Here is a 15,231-nt window from a genome sequence, read left to right on the forward strand (position 1 = left end):
GAGAGAACAGCTCTATGAATAAAAAAGGAACTATGAAATACTGATTCTATTTTTTCAGTCATTTGATATATAAAATGCCTTAATTGTATAAAACAAAGACAAGACTGAAACCCACCTTTTTCAAAGGAGTAGCTTGCCGCATATCATACAGTACTATATTCCTATCAGAAGCACAACTTCCCAAGAGATATGTCTAAAGATAATTGAAACAATCACCAATTAATCGCCAGGATTGGAAGCAAATGATATCTATTCAAAGCACAAATTATTTAATTATCTTTAATATTTATGTTAAGCCCTCAAGCTGTTACACTCAATACCACTTTATGAGGATATAATATATCACCCATAAGCTCAGCTAAGTAAAGTATTTTCATGGTTACATCTCCAGTAATAACAGTGTGTCCTATTTATAGCAGAGCACAATTTACTTACCTGCTCTTCAACTTAAGACTAACTGCTTTTGGCTATTATAAGTAACACTTCAGTAAAAATTTAACTCTTCATTTGAATTTCCTTAACATAAAATTTCAGGCATAGCATTAGTGAATCAAAAGTGTAAACAATTTTATGACTTGACATTTAAGGCTGGTTGTTTTTTTTGTTTTGTTTTGTTTTTTTAATTTAACAATATCACTGTAATGTGAGAGTGTAACTTTTATCATAACTGGATGAAATCAGACAGTTGTTTAAATGCTCTACACAACAATATTTCCTAAAGACTCAAATTTACAGGCCTGATTTCTCTCCTACCATATAGGTTCCAGGAATCAAACTCAGGCTTCATGCTGGTGGCATGTAGGCAGTGTGCTTAACTACTGAGCTGTCTCCCCCATCTCCCAAGCCCCTCACTTTATAGTTATAAAACCCTTTTAGGATTCATTTATTTTGTGTGAATGACTGTTTTGTCAGCATATATGCTTGTGTACTACATGCATGCCTGGTGCTGCTGGACTCAGGAGGGGGCTGCTGGATCACTTGGAACTGAAACTACAGATGGCTGTGAGCCACCATGCGGGGGCCGGGCACCAAACCCAGGTCTACAAGAACATCAAGTACACTTAACCACTGAGTCATCGCTTCAGCCCCCTACTCACCCCCTTATTTTCTGAGATAGTCTCTCACTGACCTTGCAGCTCACCATTTTGGCTAGAAGGCTGACTGGTGAATCCCTGGGATCCCTGTAGCCACCTGTAATGTAGGTTACAGACCCACCTCCATGCTCAGCTTTTACACAGGTGCTGGGATCCTAAATCAGTCAGTGTGCTTAGACAGCAGGCACTTTACCCACTGTTTCTCCAACTCGGGACCCCACTCACTGCAACTCTAGTCTTCCTTATTCATGATTCCAGGTACCATAATTCTTGGCTTCTGCCTAATGTTACTTCCTACTGCAAACAAAGCAGTAAAAGTTATTTACTAAATAGCTGTATGGCCAGCTAACACCTACTGTGTGCATACAGTTTAAATAAAACATAACTGTTTATGATCCGGGCTCCCTTCTCAAACAGTCTCAAAAACAAAGCTCTGAAGTCCCAGAAGACGTCTTTTAGTTGCCCCTTAAGCTCTTAACCTTTACTGGCTTTTCATAACGTTACTTTTGGCAAGACAAGGGTCAATTTCTAAAACAAAGACTTTGATCTGAACATAGCAAAAAGTTCCACCTAGACTGAATGTAAACTTTCACACTGCAAAATACGGCGATCCTCAGTATTAACTTCTGGTTTTACCAGAATTTTAGGCTTTAATATTTTAACAGAAAATTAATTATTAATGAATAGAGGAAATAACTATACTCTATTTGTTCACAGCAATCTGCCCTGCCCTTTCCATTAGCTTTCACACAGGGTAGGGGACATGTAAATAATCTGCTTTTATCACCAAGTCAAGTCATAAGATTAAAAAACAGCCAGTGGACAAATAAATATCAAATAGGCAAGTTTCAAAAACATAGTCGAAAGGCCATAACCAGAAATTATGATTTTAAAATTAGTCCTCAGCTTTTCTAACATGTTCATCAAAATAGGAAAGAAAATATTTGAAATTCAAAAGGAGGAAATCACTATCTGTGTTTACTGTTGTTTGATGACAAATTGCCACCTTGGACTTAAGATGTTTAAAATGTTCATATCTATCATCACAATTTTTCCCACAATAAACCTATAAAGTACAATCAGAGACATAGTCAATCTCCTATTTAAAACAAATAAATACAGAAAATTATGACTTGGATGAGGTGGGTGGTAAGGCAGTAAGGTAAGCTTTAACACGTTATTTGTAACTGTAGCCTGTTCTTCTCTCGTGTTCAAGGCCAAGCTCAATAAAGCTGGCTTACCTCTCAAGGCGGAGCTCACTTCTAAAACCAGAGTGAATATGGGAAGTGAGAGAGAGGCTGCAGCCAGGAACACAGAGCTCAGACAGAAATCCCAGACTAGGGATCAACAAACTTTTTCCATAAAGAAACAGAAAGAAAGTATTTTAGGTTTTATGAGCCAAGTGATTCCCAGAGCAATTATTCAATTTTTCCACTGTAGTATAAAAGCAGCTGCAGATAGTACAGGAAGAGGGTCTGCCTGTGTTCTGGAAAGGCTTTATAACATGTGGGGAATACACTGGCAGTCCCTGCTCTAGACCTGTATGTAGCCTCACACAGAAGCATGCATACAGGAGCACGCTAGTGCAGGATAGCCTTGTCTGCTTGCCTCTTGGCAGCACTTCAAGCCAAGCTCACACTGTACTGCAGCACATCATGTCCCAACAGCACCCCATGAACAGTCAGTACACTCTGCCACCTCGGCTTAACCTCCCCTCCCTCTCTCATCACGTTGGGTCTCTGAGTACAAAATTTACATTTCAGGATTTTCTCTTATAAAAATTAACATGGTAACTTTCTATTAACCCTGAGGCAAAAGAAAAAGCATCTTGACTGAGTCTTCTGGACAATAAGGGTCATTATTGTTATGTGTTCAAAAAAAGATCAGAGAAAGATCTGGAGCCCAAGGACACATTAGCCCCCAGTTCAGCCCCTCTTCTTAAGTTCACATACAAATATAGCATGCAGTAGCCGACCTCCAAGTCCACTGAGACTAGGAAGAAACTCAGATTGTAAAGCAAAAGAAGAAAACCTAATAACTGTAATTATCATGCAGCCCACAAGTGGTCATGCATATTATTATAAATACGGACAGTATGTTCAATGCTACTTTCATGACTGCCAAGAGGCTTAAGAAAAGGGAACATCTTCCTCAGAGCACAGCGGTACAATCTGATGAAACAAGAGCAGGGAAAGCACAGGAAAGTAAAGGTAATGTGAGGCTTAGGCACAAAGACCACACACTCGACCCATCTGTGCCATCCAAGGTCTGTCTCAAAATCAAAACCAAAAGGAGCCAAGTATTCATTTGGAGTCTACTCTGATGTGCAGCTGAAATTTCACAGAACACAGGTATAACCTGGAAAACACATTAAAGCTAGAAAGCCATTAAAATGTAGAAACAGGGATACAATTTCATGGCAAACAATAATCAGAACACATTATTAAAAAGACCATTACCTCAATAGGGTTAAATTTAACACTACTTATACTGTCAAATCCCCAGTTCATTGAGCACACGGGGCTGGTTCTTTGTTCATCCCAAATGTCTACTTGCTGTCCACACGTGGCAAAGGCCGGGTCTTTCCAGTGATGATCAATGCCAGTATATACTGTCTTTAAAAGCAAAGAGCGTGTTACATAGGCTCATTACTATTTTAAATCAGCATATTTTAAAATTTTTTAAAGAAATTCTTGCTACAAAGACATTTCTCCCCTCTTCTCCCACCACCTTCTACCACAACTGAGTCACCTATATTTTTGGAATGCAATAGCTTCACCTTGAAAAAAAGTCTAACTGATCATGGTATTCCCCCTAGAGTAAGTCTAAAGAAATTCTTTTTTTTTCTTTTTTCTTTTTTTTTCGGAGCTGGGGACCGAACCCAGGGCCTTGCAAGCACTCTACCACTGAGCTAAATCCCCAACCCCTAAAGAAATTCTTTGAGACCCTTCCTTAAAGGGAAAAAGAGTATCATAAAATGCTAAGGCGTTTTATAAAAATGAAATGGAATTTGCTTTGGAATTACTAATTTGTTACACCTGGGCATTTTCCCATCTTGCACACATTTCCTACCTCCATCTCCCTTTAGGAATATTGATGACTTGTTGAAACCTGAAACATCACCTACATATACACTAGTGTGATAATGAAATAAATGATGGCTTTCAAAGGCACATATCTAAAGAGTAAACCTAACTTCAGGATTTTGTCTGTGTAACGTAAGAATATAAGCAGTCATTACGTAAAACATGCAGTCACATGTTCTAACCAAACCACTCTTAGGCTCTAACTGACCCCATCTGACTTGGAGAACAATTTGTGAGAAGTCTAAGATTACACAGGAAGCTTATGCTACTCTGTGTTTCTTTGAGAAATTCTGAGCTTTGTATAAGATCTATGAAGATATAAACCAGAGAGAAACTAAGCCATTATTTTCCAAACATTACGCAGTTTCTTCTGTGGCCTTCCTTTAAGAACTACTTCATTGCATCCCCTATATGACTTGTATGACCTAACACAGCCAGTATTTATTAGCCACCGAGAAGTCAGACTCTGTTACAAAGAACACCAAAGAGATGTTCATATTCTTTAGCTTCAAAGAACTTTAATCACATAAAATGTTGCATTATTATTAAAAACAAACCATCTCAGCTGTTAATTTTTTTCCCTTTTGGAATTACAAAAAGAGATACAGAATTTTAATAGGCCAAGCATCATTCAATGTGTTTGGTACCTTTCCTAACACTGTGTACAACGGTTCCTCCTCCTCTCCGTAGCCTGGTCCATCCATTTTCCACTGCTTCACAGTTTTGTCATCTCCAACCTACACACAGTTATTTTATGATGAGTCTAATGACCAATAACTGTAAACACAAATATCAAATTGCCAAGTCTCTCATTTCAAATAGTAACATACACCACTCTTTCATTTTCACATTTATCGATGCATTTATTTTCTACTTTGGCATAACAAAAATTTGTAACAAATATATAAAGCACAAAAACCCACAACAAAACAAAAACCCCAGTATGAGTAAAGCAAAAAGATAAGAACAGATCAAAGTTAGATCACATGAGAATAGTATTTCAAATCAGAAGAGAAAACTTATTACTATAATATGGGTATTGGAATATAAGATTAATCACTTGGAAAGGTCTGACCCTGGTTCGGTGGCACACACCTTTAATTCCAGCATTGAGGAGGTTAAGGCAAGAGGATGGTGAGTTTAAGGTCAGTGCTGCCTACATAGTGAACTGGAGGATGACTCCCTCTCCTATCTCTCAAAAAACAAAACAAAAAGCAAACCAAGGAGCAGTGGGATGGGTTGGAGAGAGAACTCAGAGGTTCAGAACACTTAGTGCTCTTGCAGAGGTCTGAGGATGGGTTTCCATATCAGACAGCTCACAACTGCCTCTGCCTCTGAAGGATCAGATATTTCTTCTGGTCTCACCTGCAGGCATGTAGTCCATGCACATATACTCAAGGCATACACATAGACATAAAGTAGTTTTGTTCTTAAATCTCTTTTACCAGTGTGGTGGCACAAGATTTTTAATCCCAGCTGTGAGGAGGCAGAGGCTGGTGGATCTCTGTGAGTTTGAGGCCAGTCAGGTCTACAGAGTGAGTTTCGGACAAATCAGGCTCTCTCTCTCTATATATATATATATATATATATAGATAGAGAGAGAGAGGGGGGAGGGAGGGAGGGAGGGGAGGAAGGAGGAGGGAGGGAGGAGGGAGGGAGTGTAAGATCCTGTCTCAAAACAAAACACAAAAAGCAAGGACTGGGGAGACTGCTCAGCAGTTAAAGCATTTCCCCTGCCAACATGAACAATCCCCAGAATCAATGTCAATGCCACACAGGCACGGCAGCTCGCTAGTAACTTCCACCTTAGAATTCAGAATCGGGATCCCAAGAGCAAGACTGCTAGTAGGACTAGCCCTCCAGTCGGAGCTGCTGAGAAAGATCCTTAGTATCTGGGATTGATACTGAGGCCTTTACACATATAATAATTCATATGGATACATACATGCCACATACATAAAAAGATGAACAAAGTTGAGCCAATACGATGTGATACACAATAAATTTCAGATCATTTCAAATGCAAAAAAAGGGTAAAACATGAAAATGCTTGTGAGAAGGCACTGTTGTATAATCTTGAAGTAGACAGAGCCCTTCTCTACTGTCACACAACTCCTCACTTAGCTTTCTGATCCAACTACCGACCTCTGGAGAAGCTCTCAACATCCCACAAGATCATGGCTTCTCACTGTGCTAAAGTTACAGACACTGAAAACATAACAGTGATTATACTGGTGTTACCTCAGCCCAAATCAAAGTGAGTCAAAAAACTGTGGTAATTTAGACTTGGATATTTAGCAGACATGTTTAACACAGGTCAAGTAAGAACTTAGAATGTGCAATATAATGTGGCTTGTGGTTAATAGCACAAACAACCATGTATGTGGTACTACGTAACAGTTAGCAGCCTTATCTGAAGAACTTGGAACCAGGAGTGCTCTGAACTTTGCAGTATTCACACATAGGTACCTAAGGAACTCTTTAGGAAGGGAACTCAAGGACAAACTTTTCAGCCCTATTAACTGAAGATAATTTCATATGATAGCTTTTAATTCTTTGTATATGAAGCAGTTTTACAGTCTTCCACTTCTGGCATCATGCTGATGGCTCAAGAGTGTTCTGGATTTCAAAGTTTTATTAGCGATGCTCAAAATATACCATATTCCAGGATTTAGTTTAAAATGTACATTCTATTCATGTATCACACACATTTACTCCTTCTGCCTATCTCAAAGTTTATATTACCGAACAACATCTTCTTAGTTTCTTCCCCTGTAGCTTCCAATCTAGGACTAAAGTGTTTTATAGTCTATATAAAAGTGAGATGCGGTAGTGTTCTTTTTGTGGCTGGCTTATATCACACAGCATAACATCCATCTACACTGCTGCAAAAGAAAGGATTTCCCCTTTTCTAATGGTTGAATACATCAAAATTTTCCAATCTATTCATTTGTTGATGGATAGATACTTAAGAAGGCTTTAATTCATTTTGAATGCTTAAAAATATGACCACAGCCCCCCAAAAATTATTCAGTAGGGTTGAGAATGAAGTTGAACGATAGAGCCTTGTCTAGCATGCACAGTCTGTTTAATTCCCAGCTCCATAAAAAAGGGCAAAAACATATTGTAAATAGTCTGGCTGGGATATTATTGTATCAATTCAAAATAACCAGAATGCCAACGGGAAGAACAAAAGTCTTAGCTGCCTGCAGCTCTGGCTTGCTACCAATTCCTTTTACCATTTATGGCATATTCACTGTGTTATCGGTTCTATCTGCTCTGTAGTTACTGTGTTTTCTTCCTTAAGGAGAGACATTCTTCCTCATACTGATATCATACTATACCTCAACAATTAATTCTATAGAGATGATTGATGCCAGGGTGAGTTCTGACTTTTCTTCTATGCCCCAGAACTTCACCTATAAAGGACAGTCAGCTTCACACAAATAACCTGTAGTGAGTCCAGTTCATCATACCAGACCCTTCCTCGCCCATAAACATGCTGGTAACTGCTGACTTCTCCTTTTCTATGGCAGGAATGACTGTCTTCCGGGGTACCTCTCAGTCATCTGACAAGCTCATCAAGCCTCCAAAACATTATTCAAACTGATCACTACTTTTATAGGTTTTATTCATCAGGTAACCCCCAATTGTTGCTTATGCAAACAATAAGAATTGCCTACAAGCTGAGCATTTATTGCTTTCAAAGCAATCATCTCAAAGCATAGCAGGGAATCTGTTGTTCATCTGTTATAAAACCATCAATGAACTTGAACGAGTATTGATACATCAATGTTCATAGCAGCATTACTCATAATAGCAAAAAGGTAGAAACAAACTAAAAGTTCATTGATAAATGAATGGGTTAAGAAATGTGGTATAAATACATCACTTGTTATTACTATAAAACTTCAAAAAAACTTTTCTAGCATATGCTACATCACAGATAACCTTGAATTCATCATGCTGATTGAGTAAGGCCTAGACTATTGCACATACAAAAATCCTGAGTCCACGTTTGTGGAGCACCCAGAAAAACCAAATTCTGAGAAACAAAAGTGGAAGAGCTGCTACTATGCGGGCTAAAAGGAGCATTCGGGAGCTATGACTTAGTGATCAAAGCTTTAGGGTACAGGGTGAACTCTGGAAGTGGAAAGGATGGTAGCACAATGACATATACACATCAGATGTCACTAAATTGTACACTCAAAATCGGCAAATATGCTATGGATTTATTCTTTCCTGAGCACATACTCTCCAATCCTTGCTGACAAAGTACAAATTATTCATCGTAACACTAAACATTTTCCTTAGAACGTCAATCATTCTGTCATTGCCTTAATTCCCATTAACCACACCTCTCAGTGCTTAGGATATTAGATCAATGGTGTTAAGTACTTATTTATAAAAAGGCAAAAAATAGTTAAGTATGAGTAAGGTTGAATTACTTACAGAAAATTAGTGCTTTTCCAGGTTTAATAAACTCTCTAGTACTAATGAGCTCCAAAGGCCATTGGAATAAATACATGAACTTGAAAATAATTTATACAATTACATCTTTCCTGTGCAGTTGAAGAGATAGTGAGTTAAAAGTACACTTACAGTAAAAAAAGAAGTCCCACAAAAGCGAGTGCATATTCCTCGGACAAAACCTTCATGTGCTTGTATTGTTCGGATACATTTTCGTTTAGTCAGGTTCCAAATTTTAACCTATGATTCAGAGAACTCGAAATGTAAAATATTTTAGAAATTCCACATTGAAAAGGCTATGAATCACTCTAAATACTAAAACCAAAATCTTCTGAATTATAATAATGTATTGAATATGGACAAATATATCAACAACAAAAATTCAACCTGTCAAATACTCTGCTGATTCTACAGTGTTTCAAAGTCTTTCCCCTTACCAGATTAGGAAACTAAGTGTTCAGTCATCAATAACAACTTCTGTGAAAAATTCAAGTACTTTTATTATAAACATGATAATTTATATACTGTCAAATTGAACCTTACACCACTGAACTGACACCATTTAACAGTCAGTGGATGGAAAACTACTAAATCACTTCAGAGTTTAGGTTTAGGAATTAAACTGAAGTCAAACTGAGAACAGGGAAAAGGAAAGAGGTTTGTAATAGAGTGTGCTAGTTTAAAACAAGCTTTAAAGTGACACTTGCCTCTCCATCACACGCCCCAGAAAGAACAGTAGCCAGGCTCTTTGGATGCTTGGCCAGGCAATTGACTCCATCACGGTGACCATCCAGGGAAGCAAGGAATGGTTTTGCGAACACCCGTTCCAACTTGGTAGCATTTAAAGCTCTTACATATTCTCTTGGGACTTCAAAAGGATGTAAAGTAGGATCATAGTTTCTTGGAACTGGAATAAGAATAATCTCTCTGAATAAGATAATCACATTTACTATTTCCTGTGCAAAACCCCAGCTAATTGTGTAATCTGTTACTCAATAAGCCTTTACTTAGGAATCCTGTCTTCTGCCTAGCACTATGAAAGACACAAAAGTATACAAGTCACTTACAAACCTTTTCAAATTATGGGAAAATCATAAAATATATAGTCCTGTACAAGTAGATTTGTACTCCTTCCTATGCCTAGTACAGTATCTGGAACAAGCCTAGTGCTATGACAAAGTTCTGTTTGACTAAACGTTGTGCTGCTTGTACTAGATGCTAAGCACTGCACTGACACACAACATTGTGATGTTAACTATGTAATACAACTGCTATTTATCAAACACTTCACATGTGTTCCCTTACTTGAAAGCATTGACATAGAGGTTACTCACTGACTTCCCCACACTACTCCAGATTCTTTCTTAGCTCATATTCTCTCCAAAGTACCCCACAGGTTACATCTATTCCTATCTTCCACTCTATAGTTGTGAAATTGAGGTACAGAGGGGACAAGTAACCTGCCTATGAGCCATGTTCTTTCTTAATTAGTCTGCCAAACAAGTTGTCTTAATCTAAGTCCATGTCTAACCAAATTCAATCTGTACATACACTTTCCCTTCACCATCCCCCTGCTATCTTTGCTTTCTGACTCCACACTAACAGTATATCCTATCCTGTAGGTTCATGTCAAGGTGGCACATGATTGGACAGTAGAGAGTAGTGCAGGGACAAAGTTTTTGTAAGGCGGGAGGGAGGAGGAAGGAGGAAGGAGGGAGATCAAGATGGAGTCTACAGAGAAGGATGGTTCAGATTTAGGTGAACTCGATCAACTTTATCTTGTCTAGGTGGGTGGTTGATAGCTTTATCAATTGGTAGTGAATTTATTGTGTGGATGAATTGTGGATTGAGAATTTAACATGTAAATCTAATTGCTAAATTACAAGTCTCTGGGACTTTGATTCTACTGGGCTAAAGAGTACAGTGTGTGAAAGAAATGGCTAAGATGCAGTTGGAGTGTGTAGATCTGGTTTTGTTGCCCACTCAGAGTGAGAACACAAAGGGCCTGTAGAACCAGAAATGTGTGTGTGTGTGTGTGTGTGTGCGCCAGGTGTGGCAACCATTGCCTAGGGGAGCCTTTAGAGAGGGCAGCTAAAAGGGAGACAGCGAGAGAGGGCAGCATGAGGACCAAGTGGCAGAGTAGCAACCCGATTGAGCGGAACCGGCTAGCAGGAACTGATAGCAAACAATCCTTATTAATTTTTACCACAACAATGTCCAACATGCAATAAAGCTCAAACCTTGGCCATTCCTGAATCCCATGTTCCACAGTCTCCAATCCCAAAGCTCAAACACTCATCCTCACTGAACTAGTCACCCTTCCCCTTCTTCCACGTATCTGCTAACTTAGTGTTAGCCCTTAGTACCTTACCCCTGGACTACTGTTTCACCATACTTGGTTTGGCAGCAGTTTAAACTGTTATCAGATTAATCAAGCACATGCCATTCTCACAATCAAAATCTTTTAAAGGCTCCCTGCAGTAGTCCTCAAACCTTTAGATTGTATGTCTCATTGTAACAGTTTTTGAGCTGGTATACTTAGTAAAAACATGTACTAAAGATGCTTGGCTTTCATTAAAATTTTGTTTCTAATTAAGTCCCCTGAGAGAAAAATTCAACATCTCCAAATGTGTGTCTTAACATCTGATTTTAGTGGAGAAAGAGTCACTGATTTCCACACAGTGTCACATCAATGGAGACCGAGTTCTTGCTGGCATGTTGTTCTGTGGCACACAGGTGACTGCAGTCACGAGGAACCTCTTTTGGTTTAGTTCATTCAGTGCAGAACAGAGTGAGAACTGACTGTACCTCACAAAAACAAGCAGACCCAAGCAGAGGAAAGGTGTCCACATTGATATTGACAGCTCTAGAACTGGCAATATTTATTTAGTACATTTACTTTTTGGTCATTTTCACTAGGTTTGAAAGGCTATTTAGAAATGTTTGATCTACTGTGATGTCAACAGCTATTTCTACAACTGATACTTTAATAGTTATAAGAAGGTAGATCATGCTGTTTCCAAATATTTTCTTATAATGATGATAACAAAAACCCATCATCATTATAAACAGCCCGTTTCATATAAGAGTTTTTAAATAGAAAACACATTTCCAAGTGTGTGGTGGTTTGCCCTGAAGTCATCTGTATTTTGATGCTAATTCCACTGCCCCAAGGACAGCTGCCTAGTCACAAACTCAGGAATCAGGTGACTTCACCAGAACCTTCTCCCCATTGAATTTGTAAAGTACAGGTGAGGGGCAGGTACAGGATAGAAGGAAGCCTGTCATTGGAGGAGAAGGAAGGATGGGCAGGAGAGAAGTTTGAAGGAAGAGGAGGAGACTGAAGAGAAAGGAAGAAACAGGAGACGAGAGGGTGAGAAGCCATGGTTGGCAGGGGAAGTTAAGATTCTGCTCTGTATATTTACAGGTTGTTATTAATGTTCTCAAGGGATGGATGGTACCGGGCTTTGTATGTTTAAGTGGGCAATTATATCTTATCAATTGGATCTAAGATTATTGTGTTGTGTGTTCTTTTATGTGAGGGTTTGAGTGGAGGAAAATGTGCGGCTGGGATGTGTTTCTGCCAAGATATCTAGCAGATATCTTGGGGCACCATGGTGCAGACCTTGTGAGGTAAAAGACAACTGTACTTTTTTATTTTTATATTTTTACACAAGTGTGTATTTTCAGAAGAATCTCTGAACCACACAAGATTTTTAAAAAATAATTTACCACAACAAATGTTTTTACAGTCTTTCCTTTCGCTCTATAAATTATTATACCACCCAACAAATGTAAACCACAACATGCTACGCTATTCTAAAGGCAGAAGCAATTCCTCCCTGTCAACCCTACTCTTCCCAGGATACACAGCATATGGCTGAAATGAAGTTGTAAGTTCATTAAATATCATATAAATAGGAATTAGACGACCTTGTTTGTTTGTAAACAGGGTCTCACTATGTAGCTCTGGCTTGCCTGGAACTCACTATGTAAACTGGAACTCACTATATAGACCAGCCTAGCCCCCTTAATGAAGTTGTAAGTTTATTAAATATCACATAAATAGAAACTAGACAACCCTGTCTGTAAACAGGGTCTCACTATGTAGCCCTAGCTTGCCTGTGGAAACTGGAACTCACCATGTAGACCAGGCTAGCCCCCTTCTGGTCTTCTATAACTTAGTCTCACTGTCTCATCAGCTTCCAGTACTTCCTGGAGCTCAGTTCAAGTACCTTCACTCCCTGTCACCTAAAACCAACGTGCACTTTCCTTCTATACAATAGCCTTTGCATCAGGACAACTTTCACCTAAATCTACCCAAACCTCATGCACCCTTTACAATGTTCACTTTGTCTTCTAAATCACAATCACTGTATGCACTTCCAACTTTATTCATCTGGTCACAGACAAAAAACTAACACTAATATAGCACCTGCCATACATAAGTGCTGGATACCATAGTTAAAAACTCATATAAAACTACATATATTTGTATAAGGTGCTCTTATACATTAACTAAACAAATCAGAATTCTAGAGGATATTTCAAAAATAAAGCTTCATCAGTACTTACTCAGTATTTAAATCCTGCATAAAATTTACAAGGAAATAACACTAGATAAAATATAACAGATGTGTTTCTTGCTTTATATTTTATAGCACTCCAGAAATTCTATCTTTGTTTTGCTATTATATTTCTATTATAAAAATAGGGAGATACTGTTGAAAAAAAGATCTTACTACAACAAACAGGGCTGTATCTATCTCCTAGCATGAGATTCTGTGTCCAGACTGTCACCCACTCATTCAGACACTTACAAAGTAGCTATTGTGCATATAGGAATATGATTCTTCCTCCTCTTTACAAGCTCAGTATGATGGGAAAGCCTGTTAATCAACATATAGTCATGAGACAACGTGACAACTAATTGAAATCCAAACAATGTGTACTAGAAACACAGAAGAGGATGCTGAGATTTAGGAGGGAGGGCAAGTGCAGGGAATACATATGTAAAGATTACAGCTGAGAGAAAGCTTCCCATAGGTACAGCTCCAAGACAAAGCTTGAAATGCACCCACATTGGCAAGGGTAATGTAAGCCACTGTCTTAGGGTTTTACTGCTATCAACAGACACCATGACCAAGGCAACTCTTATAAAGGACAACATTTAACTGGGGCTGACTTACAGATTTAGAGGTTCAGTCCATTATCATCAAGGCAAGAGCATGGCTGAGCCCAGGCAGGCATGGTGCAGGAGGAGCTGAGAGTTCTAAATCTTCATCTGAAGGCTGCTAGAAGAATACTGACTTCTAGGCAGCTAGGACTAGGGTCTTAAAGCCCACACCCACAGTGACACACCTACTCCAACAGGGCCACAGCTTCTAACACATACAAACCATGACAGCTATGTACCAGCAATGCACTGATTGGTGAAAGTGGAAGAAAAAAAACCCAATGAGTTCAAAAGACTCAAAATAATATCAAACCCTAGTGACAAATCTACTGTTCATTTAAGAAATATTACCATGTTAAAACACCTTGGGAATAGGGACCATGCACCACACCTTAGCAATGCTGAAGGGGTCGGGGGAGAACCTCTAGTAACCAAGAGTTACTCTCACTCTCATTTACTCTAAAGGCTCCATTTCTTTTCTATGCCTTAGTTCTATCTATTCTTGTCTTCAGTTACAATGGTCGGCTCATACAAGATTAGTCTCCTGTCATTTCTGTTACCAAGAAATAACTTATAAAGGGTCGGCATGCTAGTGGAAACAGACCAATCAAGATAAATAAAACTCACCAACTTCATCTTAACCATTCTCTCCTCAAATTCTCAAGAGTAGTTATGAGAAAACATGCTGTTTTAAATCTCTTCTAATCCTCTTTCCTTTCCATACCCAGAAGTAGATAATCTAAAGTTGTAAAGTGCCCAAAGCGCAGCTTTAAAATGTTTAAAAACAAACAAACAAACAAACGGAGAACGCTTGACTCGTGCGTTTGGCTCAAACTCCACTTTCGAACAGCTAGAAGCCTGAACACAGAACGGCCAAACAGGAAGCATTCTTCCTATACGCAATTACTTCCTACTAGAGGAAAATTCTTACAAGGGACTTAGAGGGATAAGTCATCCGCAACTCAGTTCCTCAAAAGCCCTGTATGGACATAGTAGCCTAAGCGGAAAGGGAAGACCAGAGCGCTGGCCTCCCGCCCCTTTTACTGTTCCAAAGCAGCCCAGACCCAGGGAATCCGGAAGGACGCTCCTTCCTCGGTTCCAGTTCCTCCCACCTCTTTGTATGTCCAGCTTGGTTTCGCGGACATAATTGTCAGGGTTCCGGCTCAGCATTTTCACCTTCATCTTGGCGGCTCTGGGTCTAGGACTCCTCGAGCCTTTAAGCCGAGCTCGACTTAACCCGGCCTCCACGCAGACACACTACTTCCGCCTTCCGCAGGCTTCTTCCTGTCACGTGGCTCCGCAGTGTGGCTCAGTTGGCCCCCTTGGCGTTCCGTAGTCGCTCAGGCAAGGACCTGGAGGGGGCGGTCCTTCAGCTATCGCTCGCGTCGCGTCCTGGGGCCGAGCG

General features: G+C 39.3%; 1 protein-coding gene across 1 annotated transcript in view; it reads right to left on the reverse strand.

The window, feature by feature from the left end:
- The window catches only part of Dcaf13 (DDB1 and CUL4 associated factor 13), a 33,654-nt gene extending 18,549 nt beyond the window's left edge, over positions 1-15,105 (reverse strand). Inside the window, exons 1-6 of the mRNA XM_032914590.1 lie at positions 14,939-15,105; positions 9,358-9,557; positions 8,783-8,890; positions 4,828-4,917; positions 3,554-3,709; positions 116-193 (exon numbers count right to left, since the gene is read on the reverse strand). Of these exons, the coding sequence (XP_032770481.1) occupies positions 116-193; positions 3,554-3,709; positions 4,828-4,917; positions 8,783-8,890; positions 9,358-9,557; positions 14,939-15,008 (702 nt within the window). The 5' untranslated portion in view covers positions 15,009-15,105. The remainder of the gene's footprint in view (positions 1-115; positions 194-3,553; positions 3,710-4,827; positions 4,918-8,782; positions 8,891-9,357; positions 9,558-14,938) is intronic.
- Positions 15,106-15,231: the final 126 nt, after the last annotated feature.

The sequence above is a fragment of the Rattus rattus genome, chromosome 1, assembly GCF_011064425.1.
Source record: "Rattus rattus isolate New Zealand chromosome 1, Rrattus_CSIRO_v1, whole genome shotgun sequence".
In the NCBI taxonomy this organism is placed as follows: Eukaryota; Metazoa; Chordata; class Mammalia; order Rodentia; family Muridae; genus Rattus; species Rattus rattus.